The 22,419-nt window shown below is 33.3% G+C and overlaps 2 protein-coding genes across 3 annotated transcripts; both read right to left on the minus strand.

Moving 5' to 3' along the window:
- Positions 1-1,334: 1,334 nt before the first annotated feature.
- LOC109151069 (65-kDa microtubule-associated protein 3) lies at positions 1,335-5,572 on the minus strand. The gene is made up of 13 exons (XM_019298979.1): positions 5,401-5,572; positions 4,702-4,805; positions 4,409-4,618; positions 3,980-4,231; positions 3,678-3,887; positions 3,437-3,592; positions 3,196-3,355; positions 2,946-3,097; positions 2,779-2,866; positions 2,620-2,693; positions 2,463-2,537; positions 2,086-2,368; positions 1,335-1,990 (listed from the first exon to the last, which is right to left on the minus strand). Exons 2-13 carry the CDS (start codon positions 4,771-4,773, stop codon positions 1,554-1,556), a joined length of 2,169 nt encoding a protein of 722 aa, XP_019154524.1. The 5' UTR covers positions 4,774-4,805; positions 5,401-5,572; the 3' UTR covers positions 1,335-1,553.
- A 13,111-nt stretch (positions 5,573-18,683) lies between these two features.
- LOC109151387 (protein PPLZ12) lies at positions 18,684-22,203 on the minus strand. Of its 2 annotated transcripts, XR_002049293.1 has the most exons (6): positions 21,874-22,203; positions 21,106-21,226; positions 20,893-20,984; positions 19,837-19,933; positions 18,917-19,354; positions 18,684-18,873 (listed from the first exon to the last, which is right to left on the minus strand). XR_002049293.1 is itself a non-coding variant. In XM_019299395.1 (5 exons), the coding sequence occupies exons 1-5, from the start codon at positions 22,066-22,068 to the stop codon at positions 18,984-18,986; spliced, it is 876 nt and encodes a 291-aa protein (XP_019154940.1). In that variant the 5' UTR covers positions 22,069-22,203; the 3' UTR covers positions 18,684-18,983. The 2 variants fall into 2 exon arrangements, 1 of the variants encoding a protein (XP_019154940.1); XM_019299395.1 differs by having other exon boundaries at positions 18,684-19,354.
- Between the last annotated feature and the right edge of the window lie 216 nt (positions 22,204-22,419).

The following is a 22,419-nucleotide window of genomic DNA, read 5'->3' on the forward strand; positions in this document are numbered from 1 at the left end:
TGGAGTAGTGTTGGGAGGCGCGGTAGAAAGTTGCTGAGATTATGTGTATTTGTTCACAACATTATGTGTATTGGTTCATACAGTTATGTGTATTTTTTATACAATTATGTACATTCTTTTTATACAATTATATACATCCGAATCAGAAAATTTGTGTGTATTCTGTTAAGAGTTGATGTGTATTATGTTAAAAATTTATGTTTATTATGTATTATGTTAGATTATGTGTATTATCTTTTAAAAAGAGTATGTATATTTTGTTATATAATTATGTACATTCATGTATAACATTATGTGTATTCTAATATAACATTATGTACATTCTTGAACAGCGGGTTTTTTTTTTTAAGAAAAAACTATTGCCATTCACTGGGGCGAAAAATTTCAAAAAAAAAAAAATTAAAACAACGTCATTTTATATCTGAACGCATAGTGCATCGCGCACCATGATGTAAGATATAAATTGCCGGTAATAACATAGATGAGTCTCACTAATAAAAGCCCAAACTTTTAACTTAAAATTGGATAGGGACCGCGCGAACGCAGGCCCCACTATCACAAATTATGACGTAGACTCTACCTTTAAGGTAGACCTTAGATTAACACCCTTTCAAAGTGCAATGAAAGTCATTAACCTAGGCCATGGGCCTTGTTGATCGCCCATTAACCCCGTCCAGGTAAGTATGGAATCCATTCACAAGCGACCCAATTTTATAAGCCTCTGCTTGGCTCCACCTTTTGTTTTCTGTCGATGTGGGAACCTGCACACTGTTCTTCTTAGGCAGTTTTGCTTCTCCTCTGTCAGCGCAGGAAGACATCAGCTTTCAGACCCAAACTTCACCTGCAGATAATCTTCCCTAGACATTCTTCCCCACTCGTCTTATATATGTCATATAAATAAAACATCTACTCATCTTTCTCTCTCTCTCTCACACACACACACATATATATAGGAATAGGTTCAATAAAAGTAGTATCAATGTCTCTTTCAGTCTTTCTAGCCATTTATGCAATACAAATTGAACCATACAATAAAAGAATTTAATTTTTAAATTTGTATGGACTAATGCAGTTTTAATTTGTATATGAAATTCTCTTAATTAAAATAATAAAATATGAAATATAATTAAGGAAATGAAATTTTAAAATTAACAATAGTACTCGAAATAAAATATATTTTCTTTAAGTATTGTAATTCCCAAAATCAATACCCCAGACAAATGTGTCAATTGAGCACAAGGTGTTTGGACTTTTCTTCAATGATGGGTCCCAATTGAGCACAAGGTGTCCATTATTCATTGATTATAATCAATGAATATAAATATAAATATAGAAAAATAAATTAGAACCAAAACCAGCTTAATGCACAGATGGAACAAATGTTACTTATCCAGTAGTCTACGCTTAAGGTCGTAGACAATCAGACAATGTACAAATAGAAGAAGCCAATAGAATTGGCTTCACAAGAAACCAACCATATTCACTACCAACTAGACCAAATTCAGAAACCAGAAATGACAGATAGTATACATCTAATGTTTGTATCATCATCATCAGACTTGCATCAAAGTCTTTATGTGTGTTCTTGGAACAACAAATCCAGCCCTCCTCTCTTCGAAAGAATACTCGATCTCTTCGTTCATCATCTCTTCCACGGCCTTGGCAGCAGCATTGTATGGAACAACGCTGAGAGGGGCTGGCGTTATGGCTGTCTGCATGGGAATGGACATGGTTGATGGCGTTGAAGGGATGGGAATTGGCATTGCCATTGGAGTTCTATTCTCTTCTTCGACATTGGGGTTCGGGATTGGGATTGTCTTCACCGGTGTAGACAGTGTTTTCTGAAGCTGAACCATCTCGCTTTGTTGTTGCTTTCTGTTCAGCTCATCCAAGACATTGGTGGCGTTCGACCTTGATGAATCTGTTGAAGAAATGGGCGAAAATGGCCTCCTCATCATAGGAAGACCAGCTATGTCCAAACCTCTCCTCCCTAAATTCAGCAGAACCCAATGAGAATACTGTTGTGATGGCCAAGAAAACATAATTTGAGATTATTTGACAGCACTGAAGAGAAGAATACCATACCTGCTGATAAAGCTGAGAACCCATCATCAGCCGGGGGATCATACTGAAGAACACGCTCAGTCTTCTTAGCTTGACGGGTAGTATTGGGAGTTGCTTTTGTGGGATGGACTATCTCGGGTTTGGGAGTCTGCAGGCCTCCAACAGACATCCTTCTGTTACTTGCCCCCCCGCCACCACAGGACAAACGGGGACCTTTCTTGGTTTGGTTCTTCATCGGACTTGGTTTTGATCCATAAATAGCCTCATGTTCAGCTATCAGCTGTCCTTGAAGCTTCTTCTGATCCTGAGGTTAAAAGAAAGAGGTAATAATTATGAACAGATCAATGAATTTCTCTTTGAGATAGTGTTAGTGGCCTGATCAGGCCAGGCAATCATACCCTCTGCCTTTTGCGCTCCTGCTCTTTTTCTTGCCTTAGAATGTTATACTCCTCGAGCATGGAAAGAAGACGAATCTATAATCAGAAAGTAAAACCACATTCAGGCATTTCCCAATTAAGTTTAATTTTTACAGCAAAGAGGTAAGGTCAATCATACCCCATCATAAAGGAAATCAATTCCCCTTTCATTTTCCCATGACTTGGTTTTCGAAGCCAGTGCCTCGACCATTGCTGTTTAAACAACAAAAAACATGAAAAATCAAGCATTTGTGCATCCCTTTTTTTATATATACAATACTGAAAGCAAAACTTGTACCTGGCAGTTTATTAACCAAATTACGAGCTTTCTCAGCACGTTTCAGGGTAAGATGGGCACCTCGTCCAGCATTGTAGCGATTATCATCCTGGGTGTGAATAAAAAGTGATGTTTAGCATTGATATGCACAATTAAGTAGCAAATTAGTTCAAATGAAGAAAACGAACCCTATTATACTCCTCGAGCCAGCACTCCTCCTCACATGCAGTCATCCACTTTTCAACCTTTTCAAGTATTTCTTTACGGCTAAAAGCTTCTTCTTTAACTTGAGCTATTTGAAGCTCAATCTGCTCGAGCACACTAGCAGCATCAACAGCTCCTTTTCCAAAAGAAAACGAATAAAGAGAGCTTAGTATTAATATATCATCATAAATAGATATTTCATTTATTATATATATCCAGTTAAAACTTGAATACCTGATTCAATAGCTTCAATAACAACATCCATAGCGTTATCTGAATCTGGAAGTATATGTGTTTTTCGGCAGATCTCCTCTAGCTCGGATCTCTTTTTCAAAACAAGTTCCTTCATTTTGCTTGCCTTAAACTCTTCCAAACGCGATACTTCTCTTGCAACCTTAACCACAGAAGAAACATGTTAGTGACACGTAAAAGGCAAAATAACTCACCAAAAATAGAAGATACGACAATTACTCACATAATCAATAAATTCCACAGAGAGCATATTTGGCTCTGTTATCTCAGCTTCTGAGGCAGCTATCTTACAAGTAACACTTTGAAACATCTGTTGCTCTTCAACTGGTGTATCCATCAAATTCCACAACTCCAACAATGAGGTTGCAAGATCTTGCACCTGTGACGATTCAAAGGTCAACCATGTCTTCCAATAATACACAGAGCTAAAGTATCTCCAGAAAAAACTTCAATACTGTATATACCTGTTGCATCCTTTGTATTTTAACTTCTCGCAATCTCTGGATTGCTACAACTAAAGCTTGTATGGTATCATCACTAATGTTCTTTGCTCCTTCAGATTGGCCAAGACTTGGATGGACCTCATTGATGGTATGTTTGAAATCCATACCCAGCACCAAGCACAATGAATTCAGAGTACCTAGATGGTCCATTACCTGCTTTAGGCGTTCACTCTGCAGGCCAGAAAAGGTGTTATTGAAAAGAAAAAAACTTCAAAAGAGGGGTTAACAGATTATCATACTGCTGCAGCAGAAAGGAAATGGACCTTTTCTTTCTGAAGTTCCTGAAGTTCTCGGTGCAACTCTTCAAGCTTTCTTAAAGATAGATCATTTTCATCCACTGCTGCGCTGCTAGAATGGTGTCCAGCAGACCTATGAATCTCACTTTTGATCTTTTGTATCTGCTCTAATGTTTCAACAAATTGCTTCCTCCTTTCACACTTCCTCTTCCTCATCTCCTCAATTTCCGGAAGAATTGTTCTGAGTTCTGCCTTTAGGCCTTTCAAGTTTTGCTCACACTAAATTTTGATAAACAGAGTAAAAATCCTTTAGAGCAGTTAATCATCCCCAAAATAATTTACCTTTCTCTAAAAACATTTCAGATTCAGTTAATTGGGACTTCGAATATATACTTAATGCCCAAAAATTCGAGAAATCAACTGCAAATTTATAAGGGACCAGTTAGTTGTGCTTACCTGTTGTCGAATGTGCACTGGTCGTTCCCCCATCGAAGAACAAATAGCTGCAAGTTCTGCTTCAGAATCTGCAATTGCCTGCCTTAGCTGAGCTCTACACTTGTTTGCTTGGTCTACTTTTCTCCTGTATACCTCGAGGCATTCTTGTTCAAGCTCAAGCAGCATTCTGTCTCTTTCGGAATCAGATTCCCCTACTTCATCCCATATTATCTAGGCCAAATCAAAAGCGGTGAGTCCGAGGCAAGGGAAGAAAAAACCAAGAAACATAACTGTAATTACAGATTTACAATTACCTGCAGTTCATATAGCAGCGAACCACACGTTGTTTCCACTTGTGAAAGTGGATCCCCTTGTGAGCTAGACATGCCGGGGAAATGTTGGGATCTGCAAATAATAACTAAAAATATATACTTTAATTTAAGAACTTAGAAGCATATTATGATCCAGTTAAACTATCATAATCCATCTGAAAAAGCAACTAAATCAATCCCAGTCTTTATAGAGGAATAACCTAATCTTTAGTACAAGTTTAATCCTTTCACTAACAGAACCTTACTACTCATCCAATTTAACACTTATAATCAATATTCAATAAGCAATTAGAGCTTAGCCGTTTCTTTACAGAGAAAACCCTAGGAAATCTCCAGCTCCACCACTGTTTCTTGCCAAAAGTACCATTCCGCTCTTAAGAATTTCTGTTTTCCATTTATGTTTGGAAATCCAACTTTAATTTTCAAGTAACCATTCCTTAATCGGTGGAACCCTACCCAGATCCAGAGCTCATTTTAGAAATTGAGACTTCAAACAGCTCAGGTGAAGCCGTATCAAATCGGAACAGATCCGCAATACAAAAGTACATAAAGTACGACTTTATTATCACCCAGAAACCGAATAAAACAAAAAATCCCAAGAAGAAACAAAAGCTACAGATTTTGGTTCAAAAAGTTTCACAGAGACAACGAAGAAAATAAGCACTAGATCAGAGAATGTACCTCAAAGATGTGGAAATTCGATTGCCGAGCAAGCCAGAGAAAGAGTCGTTCGTTCAAATTCGGATTTGGGTTTCGGACACACGAAGCTTAGAGTAGAGAGAGATGGAGAAAGAGAGAGAGAGAGTGTAGTAGTTTAAGGAATTGGAAATTCGACCGTTTGAGCATGAGCGTTGGAAGCGGTTTTATTAATGGGGGGCGGAGATTTGAAATTTTAAATTTCAAAGCATACAATGAAAAAGACGAAATCATCGGCCGTCACGGCAGATAACGGAAGTCTTGTACCGTTCACACTCCGGAGTGTGATAATGAAGTCTTCTTAGTTGAGCTTCAAATCGAGGTTATTAAAAAAAAAAACCCTGTTTTTCATTCATTTTAAAAAAATTTTACAATTTTTTGTGCACCCACAATTTTATCTCCATATTTTAATTATTTCTTTATTTATTTGATTTATAAATTTATAATTTTTAAATAAAAATAAATGAATGAACATATGTAAATATGAAAATTAAACAAATAATTGCTTAAAATTTTCATTTCCAAACTTAATTAAAATAAACATATTACGCCTAATTAATTAATACGATCGTTATAAAATGAAAATTAAATAAATAATTACTTAAAAATTAAACTACAAGGCGGTTAAAAATAAATTCAAGCGCATAAAAAATTAAAATACAAAGCGGTTAAATTAATTGAGAGAGTTGAATGGATCAAGAGAAGTATAGAAATTGGGAGTAGAATGAAAAATGTTAAAAATTGTGAAAAATGTGATATTTATAAAAAAAATAAAAAGAACAATTATTAATAAAAATAAATAATGTGTGATGTGCCGTTGCAATTGCAACGACACAAAATATGGCCGTTGTCAATGGCAACGGTCGGAAAATTAGTCGTTGCCATTGGCAACAGTCAGAAAAATGGTTGTGCGTTGCCAATGGCAACGATCAAATAAATATAATTTCAAAGTGGCCGCCAGCTGACGGTCACTCTGAAACGTCCTAGCGGGCGTGTGTAACACAAGCTTCACCCTTTAATTAATTATTTTAAAAAAAAAATTCTGACATGCACCCTCAATTTGCAAGAGGAAAATTTTGGCAAAAGCTTCCCTTCCCAATTGTCAAAAGCTTCCTCATGAAGATTTTACTATTCTAAAAGTTTGGGATGAACCCCCTAATTGGGGATGCCCTAAGTTATTTATTATCAGTTCTATTTAATAATTAAATATAAATTTAAAATAATTTCGTATTTAAATTTGTAATTTTTTTTTAGTTATAAAACTTATAATATGAAAATAACACTCCTGAAAATGAGTTATTCACTTTGCTAACCAGGATAATAGTCACTCCCAAGAAGCCCATGGTAATAGCTATTCTCGGATTTTTGGGAATACTTTTTTTATTATTATAATACCAAAAAACGCTAATACACACATGCTTACACACACACACACATATGGGAGGTTCATATAAAGAAATACTCCTAGGTAAAAAAAAAAGAGTCAATCTGATTTATCTATTTGGGTAGAGAAACTATTGAGTGTTGTTGAAAATTAAGGAGATAAAAGCAAAGTTATTATTATAAAGTTTATGATGGTTAATATTATTCCTCACTTTTTATATAAGGAATTGTTTTCAGTTGAGCACACTCATACACACACACACACACACACACACACACACGCACACACACACACACAGAGAGCAACTGCAACTGTATGGATCACAGTTTTTAATAATTCATGTGAAATAATATTCTTAGAGAGAGGAAGGAGATTGCGTGTGTCCAAACACACCACTAGTAACGCAGCACTAACAACGTACTCGTGATAGTGGACAGTTGTGCCCCACCATTAATCTTTCAATATAAAAAAGAAACAATTATCATTGACAAATTATTATAATTATTATTATTATTATTATTATTATTATTATTATTATTATTATTATTATTATTATTATTATTATTATTATTATTATTACTTCAAAAGGAAGAGATAAATGGAAGGAAAAAAAAAATATTTTTCATAGATAAAGTTCTATCCGAAAGAAGAAGAGAAAGGAGATTGTGTGTGTCCAAACACACACCACTAGTAATGCAGGCACTAGTAACGCACGCGTAATAGTGGGGGACAGTCCATTAATGTTTCAATATAAAAAGAAACAATTACCGTTGACAAATTATTATTATTATTATTATTATTACTTCAAAAGGAAGAGATAAATGAGAGGAAAAAAGAAAAATTTTTCATGGATAAAGTTCTATTCTGAAGAAGAAGGGAGACGAGATTCCGTGTGTCCAAACACACACCATTAGTAACGCACTAGTAATGCACGCTATCCCCCACCATTAATGTTTCAATATAAAAAGAAACAATTATCGTTGACAAATTATTATTATTATTATTATTAGATCTAAATTATTTTAATTTGTTTTTTTTAAACATCACTGTTTTTGTTTTTTAAAATTTTGAATTTTTTTTTAATTCAAATTTATTTATTTATTTGTTTAAATTTATGTTGATTTAAAATCAAATTCTGAAATTATAATTATATGTTTGAAATTAAAATCATAGTAAAAATGAATAAAGTAATAGATGATGTTTAAGATTGAGACCTATAAAATGAGGAGAAATGGGAGGGTGATTGGAGAGAAAAATAATGGAAGAGATTCAATAGTGATGTGGAACAATTAAACTCACAAAATGAAGGTAAAATGAAAGAACCGAAAAAGTGATGGAGATGCCTTATTATTAAAATTGTATCTTAAATTTTTGTCTATGTGCTTTTAGGCTTTTATTTACATTTATTTTGATCATATGGACAGTTGAGATCGGTCGTTACTTTTTTGCATGAGAGGTTATTTTATTTGAACATACCCATATGTATACACACACATATACACATGTGCACGCACACATACAATCACTACAACTGTATGGATCATATTTTTTAAAAATTTATGTGAAATAATAGTATTAGGGCATTTTCAAATGGGAGAGATTAGAAAGAGAAAGATGAAAGAAGGGGATGAAGGGGAGGAAAAAATATTCTGACGGTGGGTCTGGGAGGCCGGAGGAGGGTGTTACGGTTGCTCGGAAAAGAAAAGGAAAATTAAGAAGAAAGTGATGTGTATTTTCGTTAACCCCCTCTCAACCGAAGAAGACAATTTAAGTAGTTACAAGACTTGTTAAGTAAAGTTTGGTCAACTTAATTATGGTTGTTTGATTTGAATCAAATGTTATGTCTATATTAATGGGATATATATAGATAATATAGCATGTATAGTTTCACTATTGGTAAGTTTTGAGCAAAGTGACGAGTAAAATGTCTAACTCTTCCTTATTGTTTTGTTTTTATTTTTATTCTGTAGTTTCAACCTCAATTCCTTCTGTTATGAGATTAGATATATTACTCGTGTTTACATCTTATCTCAGACGATATTATAGGGTGCAAGCATCTAGAAAGAATATGATAATCTAAAGATGATTTGAGATTAGCTTATTGCTATAAAGATATCAAATGTTTTCAAAGTATATGCTAGAATACTTTACAGGGTTGAGTGTGGTTATACGGAAATACATCATTGGGGGTGGTGAGTTATATGGCGTGTTTTCCCGAACTTGTCCAAAATTGCTCCAAACTCATCCTTGAACTCCCCTTGCTCATATCTTTGATCTAAAATGATTCAAAAACACTAACAAACACCGTAAAACATTCAAAACACACGTCACTAGTAACGCACGCGTGATAGTGGGTACTGTCTCCCACCATCAGTGTTTCAATTTAAAAAGAAAAAGTTATTGTTGACGAAAAATTATTATTATTATTATTTGTTTAAATATATCTAAAAAAAATTATTTAATTTTTTTAAACATCAATGTTTTTGTTTTTGTTTTTGTTTTGTTTTTTTTTTTAAATTTTGAAATTCATTTTTTAATTCAAATTTATTTTATTTGTTTGTTTAATTAATTTATTTTGACTTAAAATCAAATTTTGAAATTATAATTATAAATTTAATAGTAAAGTTAATAAATGTAATATATGATGTTCATGATTGGGACCTATAAAATGAGGATAAATGAGAGAATGATCGGAGAGAAAAAAAAATGAAAGCGATTAAATAGTGATGCGGAAAAGTTAAACTCACAAAATAGAGATAAAATGAAAGAATCGGAAAAAGGATGGGGATGTGTTTTTAGGCTTTTACATTTATTTTGATCATATGGGGGTGTTTGGCAATTAACTGATAATTAATTGTGTTAGTTGATTTGACCAGCTGATTGTATTAGTTAGTTATAAAAAAGTGTTTAGTAAATTAGTTGTTTACAGCTGATTGTATGTAAAATACGGAGTAACATTTAAGGGTACGAGTGTTTTGTATAACTAAATACTATTATAAAATGAGACATGTAAAACATTTTATTTTTAATTAAAAATTTTCATAAAATTTAAAATAAGTTGATATGTAAATTTTTTAAATTATATTAATAGAAAATTAATAATAACGAGTAAATTTGTAATATTTTAATTTATTATAGTCTATAATATTTTAAAAATTGACATTTTTGTGGTGAAACAGATGTATCCTCGCGTGAATAGATATAACAATATACAGTAAAGTTGAGGAATAAGACAATAGATACATAGAGAAAAAATCAAACTTTTATTAATCATCCTTCAGTGTAATATATACAAGATATATACAGTTCTAGTATAAGTGTATAACTGCAAATACTACAAAGGATGAAGATGTATTATCATAGTATAATACCTTTAGTAATGTCCACATATATTTATTCACAACACTCCCCATTGGACATTACTATATCATACTGATGGAATTAATTAACCCGGGGGTCCGTGTTAATTAATCCAATTAATGAATAAACATCTCCATGGAGAAAATATAAATGAATATTATGAAGTGATGATTGCGGGGAATCAATAAATAAATAGACAGACACAAAGATATTTAACGTGGAAACCAATACGGTGAAAACCACGAGCCTTTTTGGGCTAAGCCAAGCCGAAATCCACTAAGTAGTTGTAGGTGTAGTATATATACATAAGGTGGCCATGGCCATGGAGTATAAGGAAGAATCCATAATATATATGTAGAAGAAAAGGTTTTATATATGAGATTTCTCCCCCTTTTGTCTACATCCCAGAATCTTTATATAATGTCATCAGTTGTAACTTCCCGTAGCCTTCCCTATTTTTTCTTGCCATGATGACCTCTTCTCTTTGACTAATTAATATCATTATTATTATACATAATAATAATAATAATAATAATAATAATAATAATAATAATAATAATAATAATAATAATAATAATAATAATAATAACAATAATATGGCATGCATATTATATTATTCCATCACATACATACGCATGCCTCGTTAAAAACCTCACTAGAAAAACTTAATGGGAAAAAACTAGTGAGGAAAAGAGTACATGATATAAATATGTTCATGTGTTGCACTAGTTGCCTCATTAAAAAACATTTAATTAAGAAAATAATATCAAAACTCAATCAAAGGAAAAATAGTACAACGGTTGGTCTTCAAGACCCAATCTTCAAGATTGATTTAAGTAAATGACACTCCCCTTGAAGACAACAATCTTCAAATCCCACACATAAAAATATATTTCTAAAAAAGTAAGTCTAGAAAGAGATTTTGTGTACAAATCTTCTAGATTATTACTAGAGTGAATATCTTGTGACTCTTCTAGAGCTCTTGTGGGTTGAATTTTGACACTATATATGTTTTGTCAAATATTTAGAAACATACTCATTTATCATTTGTGCAACATAAACTTTATCATCCTCATATATGACATTGATGATGAAAACATAACATAACCAGTTTGAGACTTGGCATCATGGGGATCAAACAAAATGCCAGTACCTAAGTAGCCTATCAAAAATCATATATTGGTTTCTCACATAAATGTCAAAATCTTTGTATCTCGAAAATATCAGATGATGTGTTAAGCATTATTTCAATATCTCATCATAGAAGGAACACTAAATGTTGCTATCAATTTCATCGCAACTTCTGGTCCTAAAGTGATGCTCCAACGACAATGAAGTAATGGAAATTTGGTCATAAGGTATCCTCATTATCATCTTCGAGTCTAAACGGTTCCTTATCTACTTTAAGAGATTGGACAATCGTTAGTGTGATAAGTAAATGATATCTATCAATATAAAACATCTTCAAGACGTTTTACAACGCAGGCTAACTGGTGTGTAACATTCCTTCAAGGAGATACTTGATCTGCAAGTCTAGACAATACTTGATTTCACAAGTCTTTCATTTCAAACTCCGTTTATGAGCTAATATCATCAAGCTCTTTATGTGTTTCAATGATGATTATACCATCAACACCGACCGAGATAATAAATAAACAAAAAAATCACTCCATTAACAATTTTTTAAAGAACACATAATGACGCATATTCATCTTCAAGAGGAAAAACTCAATCAATTATTAACTTCTAAGGTCACATAAAGACCTTTGTAATTTAAAAGCAAACATGTTGCGATTTTCATATTCTCTCATTTCGAGAATTATAAATCCATCGGAGATTTTTCAAAATAAATATTAGCTGCATATCTAAATTTGTTATTTACTGCCAATGATGTCATCTATTGCGGGAGAATATATTTTACTAAAATCAATTATGGGTCTTTGTGTGAACTCTTGGCTACAAAACTCGCTTTATATCACATGTACCCCCTCATCATTCTTATTTCTCTTTCATACAAACACACATTTGTAACCTACAGAGTTAACATTCAATGGTGTACGTGTTATAAAGAGAACATTTTATCTTAGCGAGTTGAGTTATACCTTAATTGCTCATTTATATGTTAAATAGTCATGACACTTCTAGTGTCTAACTCTGGATCCAGATTATCGTATAACGAAAGCAATTTGTAAAGGCGATTGCGTTGTCGACAATTATAATCTTTTCATAAATGTCTCCCATATTTATAGAAGTCATGGCAATTTCTAAAACAGCCAATTCTAGACATTGTTCGTATTCGTTTGTTAAGGTTTTTGGAGTGTGAGTGTTCGTGCTCGTGCTCGTTTGTTAAGGTTTTTGAAAATCATGTTCATGTTCGTTTGTTAAGGTTTTTGAAAATTATGTTCATGTTCGTTTGTTAAGGTTTTTGAAAATCATGTTCATGTTCATTTGTTAAGCGTTCATTAGTGTTTGTTAACATTCGCGAACACGTTCACGAACGTGTTCGTTAACATTAATGAACACGTTCACGAACATGTTCATTCACATTTGTAAATGCTTAATAACCAAACATATGAACATGTTCATAATCACAATTCGTTCGTGAACAAGAAATAATCTATGTTCAGGAAAAATAACCAAACAAGTAACACAATTACAAAGAGAATACAAACAAATAAATATTAAACGAACACAAACGAGCTTGTTCGTGAACATTATTAAACGAACACTAAACGAGATTGTTCGCGAACATTATTAAACAAACACAAACGATCTTGTTCACGATCTCTTAACAAACGAGCTTACAACTGTTCAGACTCTGTTCGTTTATTAACCGGGCGTTAAATTTTGTTTGTTAATGTTCGTTTACTTTAATAAACGAACATAAACGAATAAACGAACATAAACGAACGCTTACCGAATACAAATACGAGTAGTTTACCGAAATCTCTGTTTGCTAACACCCCTAGTTTCACATCCCCAGTATGATTATTTGGTGCACCTATAAGTTTAATAGGGTTTTCTCGTCTTTTGGACAAAGGTCTTCAAGGCATAATTCTTTTAATCGATTTCAAGAGTGACAAAGTTTCTTTACTAAATCTAGTATTATGATACTTATCGCTTACACTAATAGATCTCATACGCTTCTGTGTCAAGGAGTGTCAGTAGATATATTTGGTTCAAGTTGGGGAAGGTATATGAGACCTAGTCACTCTTGATCAGTATGATCAAGAGATATATTTGACAGGTTATTTGCTAAAATTGCAAATTGATTATCTTTTGAACTTATAAATCAATCTAACTAGTACGTGGGTTTAAATAATAAAGATCTTTTTATTTCATGATACTTCTCAGCATTCCTTTAAATTTGGGTTCTTATCTCCCCCTAATGCCGAGAAACGATCTTCATAAAGTATGCAGTCAGCGTACCAAATTATATATTGGTCCCCTATCATGGCTCTAGGTAGTTAGCAACATACGGAGTTTATAACCAACATGTTTACCTAATTTCTTTGATAGCCCTTAGAGGTACGTTATGGTGGTGACACATCAAAATGAATTACACACTAATAAAGAAATGTAGATGAGGAAATGTTCGATTTTGAGCCATGTACTATGTGTATGGGGGAATAGTTATGATATGCAGTGAGTTAGATTTGGATTCAAAACAGTATTATATCAAATTGGATGTCCCCAAAATAAACAGATAATATAGAAATTTCTCCTTCACACATGCTTTAGAAAATATTCATGTGAAGGAGGTTTACTATTGTGTGACATATATATGATGTCAACAAGGTTAGTACAAATTTGACTCATTATATTTTGCCCAAAGTGGCCCAACTGCTCATGACATAATCTAAAAGAGTTGGGTCTTTAAATTTTTAAAACATCGCAACATAATGAGTACTCAGAAGTATATGCAATTCTCTAATAGTTTCATATTATTCAAATAAGGAAACATACACATTAAACAAAAATTATTAGAGTACTCAATAATCTTAGAGAGATTAAATGCCAAATAGAAGTATAAATGATGAGACATCTCTAAAATCCATTTTTTCAAACTTATGAGATGTCATCATCATCAAATATTCACAACTCGTTTGCTTTAGGCAAACTGGCATGATGTGATTCACTTACAGTTTTCATGCACATAGCATTTAAAAGAATTTTATCATGTAGTATCACTTTATGACATGATCATAAAATATATATTTCTGATTGAATAGCATAGCACTAAAGATATAAATTTAAGAATTCTTTCATGGATCATAGGTCATGAGTTATTAGTCACCCAAATATTAATCTCTATTTTAGATCTTCTAGACCTTATTGGAAAAATATTTCAATGACCATGCACATTATCAAGCAAGGGAATACTTCAACATCTTAGGTAGTATAATCCCACAAAAATAAAAAAGAAAAAAAAAAACTAAGTATTTGATGTTCCTTTCAAAATTTCATGACACTCAAAATACTTAGTATAATCTGGTCATGTACTACTACTGGAGTACAAGGTGATTGAAAATAGGCAATGATACTCATACTACTTAGTATGCTTTTGGTATGTACTACTACTGGACTATAAGGTAATTAGCCTAGAAGACTGATAGAGTCACTTATTAATTATACCTCTATAATGCTCCACTTACAGAGTTCCAATTGCAAAAATAAATAGTGTTGCACTGGTCATATCTAGTAGCGGGTTTAACACTTCGAAAACTTAAATTTAACTCAAAGGATGATTATAACAATTTGTTGATCACATCAATCCTTTAGGGATTAACATAGGTTTTGTAGATCCTTATCGATCAAATATTCACTATATAGGTTTTAGTCTAAAAGAGTTACATATGAAACTAGTGCATTTAATTTTCATTCTGGGTAAACTATATTTAAAAAAAATGGGCACTATCATTTTTTAATTACTAAGATTTGAGATCTTTAATGTTCAAAACTCACGTTCAATATTAAAAAAAAAAAAAAAAAAAAAAAAAAAAAAAAACTAGCGCCATAAATAGGCTTTTGAACAAATAATCATTGACTTTTGAATTAGTATCAATACAATTTCTACATTAGAGTCATATAGTTTGCCTTAATTTTGTTATCCTATAATTAATGCTATGAATTCGCCTTCCGGGCAAAGCTAATTTAAAGTTCAAGATTATAACTCCACTTAAAACATAAGGTGTGAGATAAATCAAAATATTTAGGCCCATATCAACTAATTGTTATTACAAGAGCAAGTTAAGTTTTAGCAACAACAGGTGCAATTTGACAAAGCCATGTCACTATTTTGTGGTATGAAATCAAAGAATAAGATGCCACATATTATACTCTTAACAATTGTTTCTAGAAGCTCACTTCATGTTATAGCTATAAAGTTTATTTATGAGATGTAAGATAATCTCAACATCAATGGCCTATAGCAAATAATTGTTACCAATAAATGATCTTTTATAAGAGTTCACATTGCCATAAAACATAAAAGAGCAATTTGTGACAGTACACTACCATACAATGTAGGAAATGATCACATCACACTAATACACAGATGACTTTTAAGGTGTTTCATATCCACCACCTCAATCACTTCTAACCCTCTTAATCTCCCGATTAAGTTGGTTTTCCTCTTCATTCTTATAAAGAATGAATCATCGATGATTTCATATTTACTCTTAAGCAAATATACATAGCAGTAATGTGTGTTATTGTTGATAAATATAATAAAGTATTTACTACCTCTTCTCGTTCGTATCAATTTATGATTACACAAATCACTATGGATTAATTCTAGGGGTGTAAATGAGCCGAGCGGCTTGCGAGCGGTGTTCGCAAGCTGCTCGAGTCGAACTCGAGTTGCTCGTTTAATAAACGAGCCAAGCTCGAACTCAAATATTCTAGGCTTGTGACTCGTCGAGCCGCTCGCGAGCCATAATTAAATAAATAGATAAATAGATAAATATATATATATATATATATATATATATATATATATATATATATATATATATGTGTGTGTGTGTGTGTGTGTGTGTGTGTGTGTGTGTGTGTGTGTGTATTCAAATGAGGACAAGTATATTATAGAGGACTGTGAGGACAGATGTAGTGTGTGCCATTAGCCGATATGTTGTGTGCATGGCCGAATGTAGTCGTGTGTCACAGTTTGTATGTCGCGTGCTAGATTTGTTAATTTATAGAGCCTGAGTTCGAAACCTGATGTTTACATTTATTCTAGTGTGCCATTATGTATTAAGTTGTGTGCCTGGTATTAATTTGTTGTGTGCCCATTATTTGTCCTCACAGTCCTCTATATATTGTTGTCCTCATTTGAACTCAACCCTATATATATATATATATATATATATATATATATATATATATATATATATATATATATATATATATATATATATATATATATATATATATTACTTAAAACTCGCAAATTAGGAAAATCTTAAATCTTGAAGTTTGGACTTTTGAATATTTTTAAGTTTTTATTATTTATGTATGAATAAAATAATATTTACTATTAATTAAAATATGAATTCAAATAGATCAAACTCGAGATTAAAATCGAGCCTGAACTCGAGCTCGAGCTCGAACAATCGAGCTACTCAAGCCGAGCTCGAGCGGCTCGAAAAATTGCCGAGCCGAGCTCGAGCATCATTTTTTGAGCTCGATCGAGCTCGAGCCAACCCATGCTCGAGCTCGTCTCGACTCGTTTACACCACTAATTAATTCAAGTGGTTCAATTTATCTTTCAATTGATTTAAAAAGTGTTTGCGTTAATTTTGCATCAACACAAATCTCACATTTATTATTCACATTAATCTACATATAGAGTTGAAATTAATATGACATAGTCTACCATTTCACAAGTTGGAAGACCTAAAACAAGTATGCATAATTAACTTTATTTGTAATTACATTGGGCTTAAAAAGCCCATCAATTACATAGTCTTTTCCTACAATCATCCCTAATTTTAACAAAATTACTTTATCTTACTCGAACACCGTCCATAATCCATGTTTCTTTAGCAAGGAGCTAGAAATTTAATTCCTTTGTACTTATGTGGCGTACAACATGTTGCTCAGAGTTAGCTCATTCTTGGAGATCATCTTCAGAACCACTTTGTGCATGCCTTCCACATCAAATTGAACAAAATTTCTCATCAACACGTTCTCATCATCAACAATCTTAAAGGTGCTAAACAGCTCTCGATTAAAGCAAATGTGCCTTGTTGCACCAGTGTCAATGAACCATTCCGATTGGATTGAGCCCACCAATTTCACCTTAATCACCATGGCTAATAAGATGATTTTGGCCTCCATTTGATTACTTTGCTCCACCACGTTGGTTTGTAAATTCTTGTTCTTCTTCTTAGGAACCTTACAATCAGGCAATCAGTTGACTTGTTACCCATCTTGTCACAATTGCAGCATCTTTCATGAAACTTGTTCTTGGAAACATCACCCTTATGACCAAGTTTTTGCTTGTTACTTTTGGTATTTTTGGAGATTTTACCATGCTCCATAAGATTGGCTTTAGCGCCACCCATGACAAGAACTTTCCTGTCACTTCTCCTGTTATCTTCCTCAATCTGGAGCAGGAAGACCAACTGCTCCAGGTTCATTTCCTTTCAATTGTGAGTTTGTGACTAAAGTAGTTCTTGAAGTCCTACCGACCTAGAGACAACAAGTAGATTATGGATGTCATTTGAAAGACTTCACTCACCACCATACATTCCTCACGTATCTCGTTGAAGATCAATTGAATCTCGTCAACTTGTTTCAGCATGATTTTGGAATGAACCATCTTAAAGTCGAGAAATCGGTCAACTATAAATTTCTTTGTAGTGACATCCTTGCTTTTGTACTTGTGATCCAGATATTCTTACAGTTCCTTAGTTATGGACATATTTTCTTATATACATTGTACAACATATAGTGCAAACAGTTGAGCACTTAGTTTCAGAAAAAAGAAGTCTAATTTCCAAACCTCAAAAACACTCGCATATCATGTTCCTGGAAGTCTAATTCCAAACCTCAAAAACACTCACATATCATTTCCTTCACATTAAGAACTTTCTTGGTCAAGAATTATGTCAAGCCAAGAGTAGTTAAGTAAAATAACATTTTTGTTGCTAGGCTACCTCTTGAAAGTTGATCCATTGAACTTCTCCAATTTTTCAACTGAGCCACTTAGTACTAACGTTAGTACCTAAGAACTACGGTTCATAAGAGTCTTAAAATGTGCAACATCATTGGAAATATTGTTTCCTTTCATTTCCATTCATCACATTCAATCCATTGTTATTCCCATTGTTATTAATTGACAATACGTGAGTACTCAAACACAAAAAAATATCTAAAAAATGACTTCCAGAAGTCATATTTCAAATTTTCAAACAGAAACCTTACAAACTTTCTAATTGTATTCAAAATTTGAAACTTCTTGATACAAAAGTTTCGGAAAAGTTAAAATAAACATAAAAAGAATTGTAAATATTAAGAATATTGAAAGCTAATCCAAATTTCCCATTAAAAAAACTCCATGTCTTTGCATGTGAACATTATTGCCTCAATTTATGTACCACACCAATAGAGGGTATAAGCTGTAAATGAACTATTACATACTAAATAACCTAATAAAAGAGAAATTGAGAGGTCATGGAAAATGTATAACATCAACCAAATTATAATGAACTCATACTGCTCAAGATCTAATGGTCAAATACGAGTAATTGATGAACATGTAAGGTTGGCGTAAATAGAAAGATAAGGCTGGTTTGTATCCATAAGAACCATTGAAGAATTACTCAACATTGACCTTTGCACTGGCTGCCTCCATCATCCCATTGCGTATCTGCTCACCAATGTCCCGGACATGGCCAGGACCATGGGGTAGGAAAACTGTGGTGTTCTTTGAAGTGTTCCCGAGGTCTTTGATGGTATCAAAGTATTGAGTGATCATTATGAGATCCATCACTTCTTTAGCTGATGTACCTTCAACTTTGTGAGAGAAGTTCAAGATGTTCTCCCTTAACCCATCCGTAATTGCCTGCCTTTGCCTAGCAACCCCAACTCCACCCAGGTACTTCGATTCAGCTTCCGCTTCAGCTTTCTTAACTTGGAGAATCTTTTCTGCTTCTCCTTTGTACACACTAGCAAGCTGCATCCTTTGCGCTAATATACAACATCAACGAGCATTATTAGTAGGAGAGCGCTATTAAAATTCTATATTCATCTGCTTTCCTTTACATGACACAAGAAGCACTAGGTTGGCATATAATGTTAGCAAAACCCAACTACAATTCCATTATCACAACATAATAGTCTCATAATTGAAGCTAAAAATTCACTCCAGGGCAATTATAGGAATAATAACATACTAGCTATGAAGATTTTTTTTTTTTTTTTTTTTTATTTCACTTCCAACACCAAATATATCCTTTTCAGTAAAATTCTAAACCATAAAATTAAAACTTAATGTGCAGTTGAACTCAAAATTGTCCAGAAAATCCTTAAAGAATAGTATGCTAATGACTCCCTTCTATATATTAAGAATGCTATTTTAAAACAAATTTTCTATGGATTCTAGAAACAAAAATTCATATTTTATATTTAACAACCTATTTCATTTACACAATTTAGGACATCATTTTTACCTGCATTTATATCATTCATTGCTTTGCGCACAGATGCATCAGGGACAATGTCAACCATCAGTATGTGTTCAATGTTGTAACCATATGCTCCCATCACCTAAAGAGCAAAAATACCATAAGATAGAAAATATATGTACGTCCTTCAAATATCCATTCTCTTATTTAGTAACAATGAATATCTAATGCATCAGCAAGTGCAGAATGAAGAAAAGCAGCTGGCAAAACGATATAGGACTGCTAAAGTATAAGCATCATGGCATCATCCAGTGATATCCCATTAAAGTGAACCAATTCAAACAAGCACTTGGAAATAGTGGTGTACAATCAAATCTGAAAACCAACAAACCAATCCAAATCAAATCAATCCATCCAATTTTTCATGTATAACCTGAAAACCAATTGGTTTTTGTACCAACATATCTAAAAAATGAAATATATTAGTTTAGTCATTAATTGTACTGTTCTAACAAAATTGGATTCAGAATACAACCTACCACACCTATTTTTTTTCATTCCTATATATATAATAAAAATAAATTGTAAATACACCAAATTTTGTCTTGTGCACAGAGTATAATAATAAAACACAAATAATTTTTTCCTTGGGTCTCAAACATTGCTTATTAGAACAGAAATAAGTTGTAATATGTTTATTAGTTATATACTTATATGCTTATTATGCAAAAAGTCAGTTAAGGATTTTGCAGTAAGGTTGCAAAAAGAATTGTGATGTTCAGGAACTCGAAACCCAATTGATCCAAACGGAATGGAATGGTTTGGATTTTAGTTTGGATTGCTGCAATTTGTGTTATTGAAATTGGATTATGGTTTGCCAAACAATGGAACCAATCTAAATCTAAATCATGTACACCCTACATAGATATACTTCATATTTTATTGTACAACAGAAAAGCTAAAGTATTTTATGATCATTACATATTTACACCTGTAGTACAATAAGGCATTGAAACTATCTTGCCTTCACATATAAGGATGCAGTTAATGCATTTATGGTTACTAAGCAAATACAGGGTGAAACTGATATCATCAACTTACCTTTTCAAGTTCCTCCAAGACAGCCTTTGCAACCTCATCCTTTTGCTCAAAAAGCTCATCCAAATTCATTTTGGGAACCTGGGCCCGGACGACTATAATTGAACAATCAAACATGCAAATAGAATAACATTATATAAACAGAATAAAGAAAACCAAATAGTCAAGATATTCAGCATAGTACTAAGATTGATCCAAAGAATGATGAAAAATTACCATCAAATACGTAAGCTGTAATCTGCTCCCTGGGATTTTGCAACTCATAGAAAGCATCATCGGCATTTTCCTTGATCACTCGATATTGGATAGAGCAATGCATTTGGACAAAGACATTATCCTGAACATTTGTGAAGCAGTAAAGATTCTTGAGAAAAAATAAAAGCATTATTGACAAAAATGTAAGAACAAGTTATTGAGGCAGGCCATGCAACTAGTGGCTACACTTTTCTCAAATTCGTCTAAATATTCATTACAGCATAACATTTACGCCATTTGCAGATTGCTTCCACAACTAATCATTAAGATGCAGTTTCATCGATTCATCTGAAGAGTCATTACAGCACAATATTAATGCCAGTTGTTGATTGCTTTTATAACAGATTCGTTGAGATACAGTTTCAGATTCACAGGCATATTCCCTTTACAGAGGAAAAAAAGGAAGCCGAAAAATTGTGAGTAGCAATTAAATGAGATAACTGGTACAATCACCACAGAACAACACCTTATACAACTCCTTGCAATTCACTGTGCTAATTTCGCCAGGGACAAGGATCCCTGACTTTTTCAAGGAGAATTTTCAAGCAAAACAAGCAACACGTTTGACGTTGATCGTGTTAATTAGATGCGCCGATCACTATTCCAAACTTTAGATTACTTCAGGGCGATCACAACACTCGTTGACTCAATTACAGAACATAGATTAAGAACAAGGGAGTAGGGTTGCAGGGAAAAAAATAATAGATAATTGGTGAATTGAAGGCCTGCCTTGGTTTTGGTTTCGATGTTGACGTCCAGAGAGCAGATCCTGGTGCTGAGAATTCCGGCGAGGCACTCGCCGGCGAGAGGATTGAAGAAGTGTAGCCCCGGCTGAGCGAGCTTCTGGAACCGACCGCATTTCTCCACCACGCCGACGTTCGCCTGCCCTACGCAGCCGAAAAACAAACAGTAGGCATTTCCCATTGTTTTTTTGTGATTCTCTATCACTTTCTCTCTCTAAATTCGATTGCGGAACCGAAGAAAAGGCCACGAAATTGAGTGTAAGCGTAGAAGCAAAAACCTTTTGTAAGCTCCCCGGGATTGATTGTCTTCTCTTTCCTGGTACGTGTTCTGTTAGTTGCCATGACTCGATGACCCGGCTCGTACACGTACGTCGACTCGAACGTCACAATCCTAGTGGCCCCCACAGCCACAAGTTATCCCAAATTGGCCACTTAACATAATGTGATAGTCCCATCAGAGTATCAGATCACTAAATTTTAAAAAAAAAAAGGAATAAGGTTCAAATTGGCCACTAAACGTAACTTGAAAATG

This window comes from Ipomoea nil, unplaced genomic scaffold, assembly GCF_001879475.1.
Source record: "Ipomoea nil cultivar Tokyo-kokei standard unplaced genomic scaffold, Asagao_1.1 scaffold2283, whole genome shotgun sequence".
NCBI classification, from domain to species: Eukaryota; Viridiplantae; Streptophyta; class Magnoliopsida; order Solanales; family Convolvulaceae; genus Ipomoea; species Ipomoea nil.

What these genes read in the sequence shown, in the direction of transcription:
- LOC109151069 (XM_019298979.1), bottom strand. Translation starts at nt 4,773, where the DNA reads ATGTCTAGCTCACAAGGGGATCCACTTTCACAAGTGGAAACAACGTGT. An exon ending in TATTGAAGCTATTGAATCAG is followed by an intron (nt 3,098 to 3,195) that starts GTATTCAAGTTT and finishes CTTTTGGAAAAG; the next exon opens with GAGCTGTTGATGCTGCTAGT. An exon ending in TTGATTTCCTTTATGATGGG is followed by an intron (nt 2,538 to 2,619) that starts GTATGATTGACC and finishes TTCTGATTATAG; the next exon opens with ATTCGTCTTCTTTCCATGCT.
- LOC109151387 (XM_019299395.1), bottom strand. Translation starts at nt 22,068, where the DNA reads ATGGGAAATGCCTACTGTTTGTTTTTCGGCTGCGTAGGGCAGGCGAAC. An exon ending in ACATCGAAACCAAAACCAAG is followed by an intron (nt 21,227 to 21,873) that starts GCAGGCCTTCAA and finishes ACAAATGTTCAG; the next exon opens with GATAATGTCTTTGTCCAAAT. An exon ending in AATGAATGATATAAATGCAG is followed by an intron (nt 19,355 to 19,836) that starts GTAAAAATGATG and finishes GTTGTATATTAG; the next exon opens with CGCAAAGGATGCAGCTTGCT.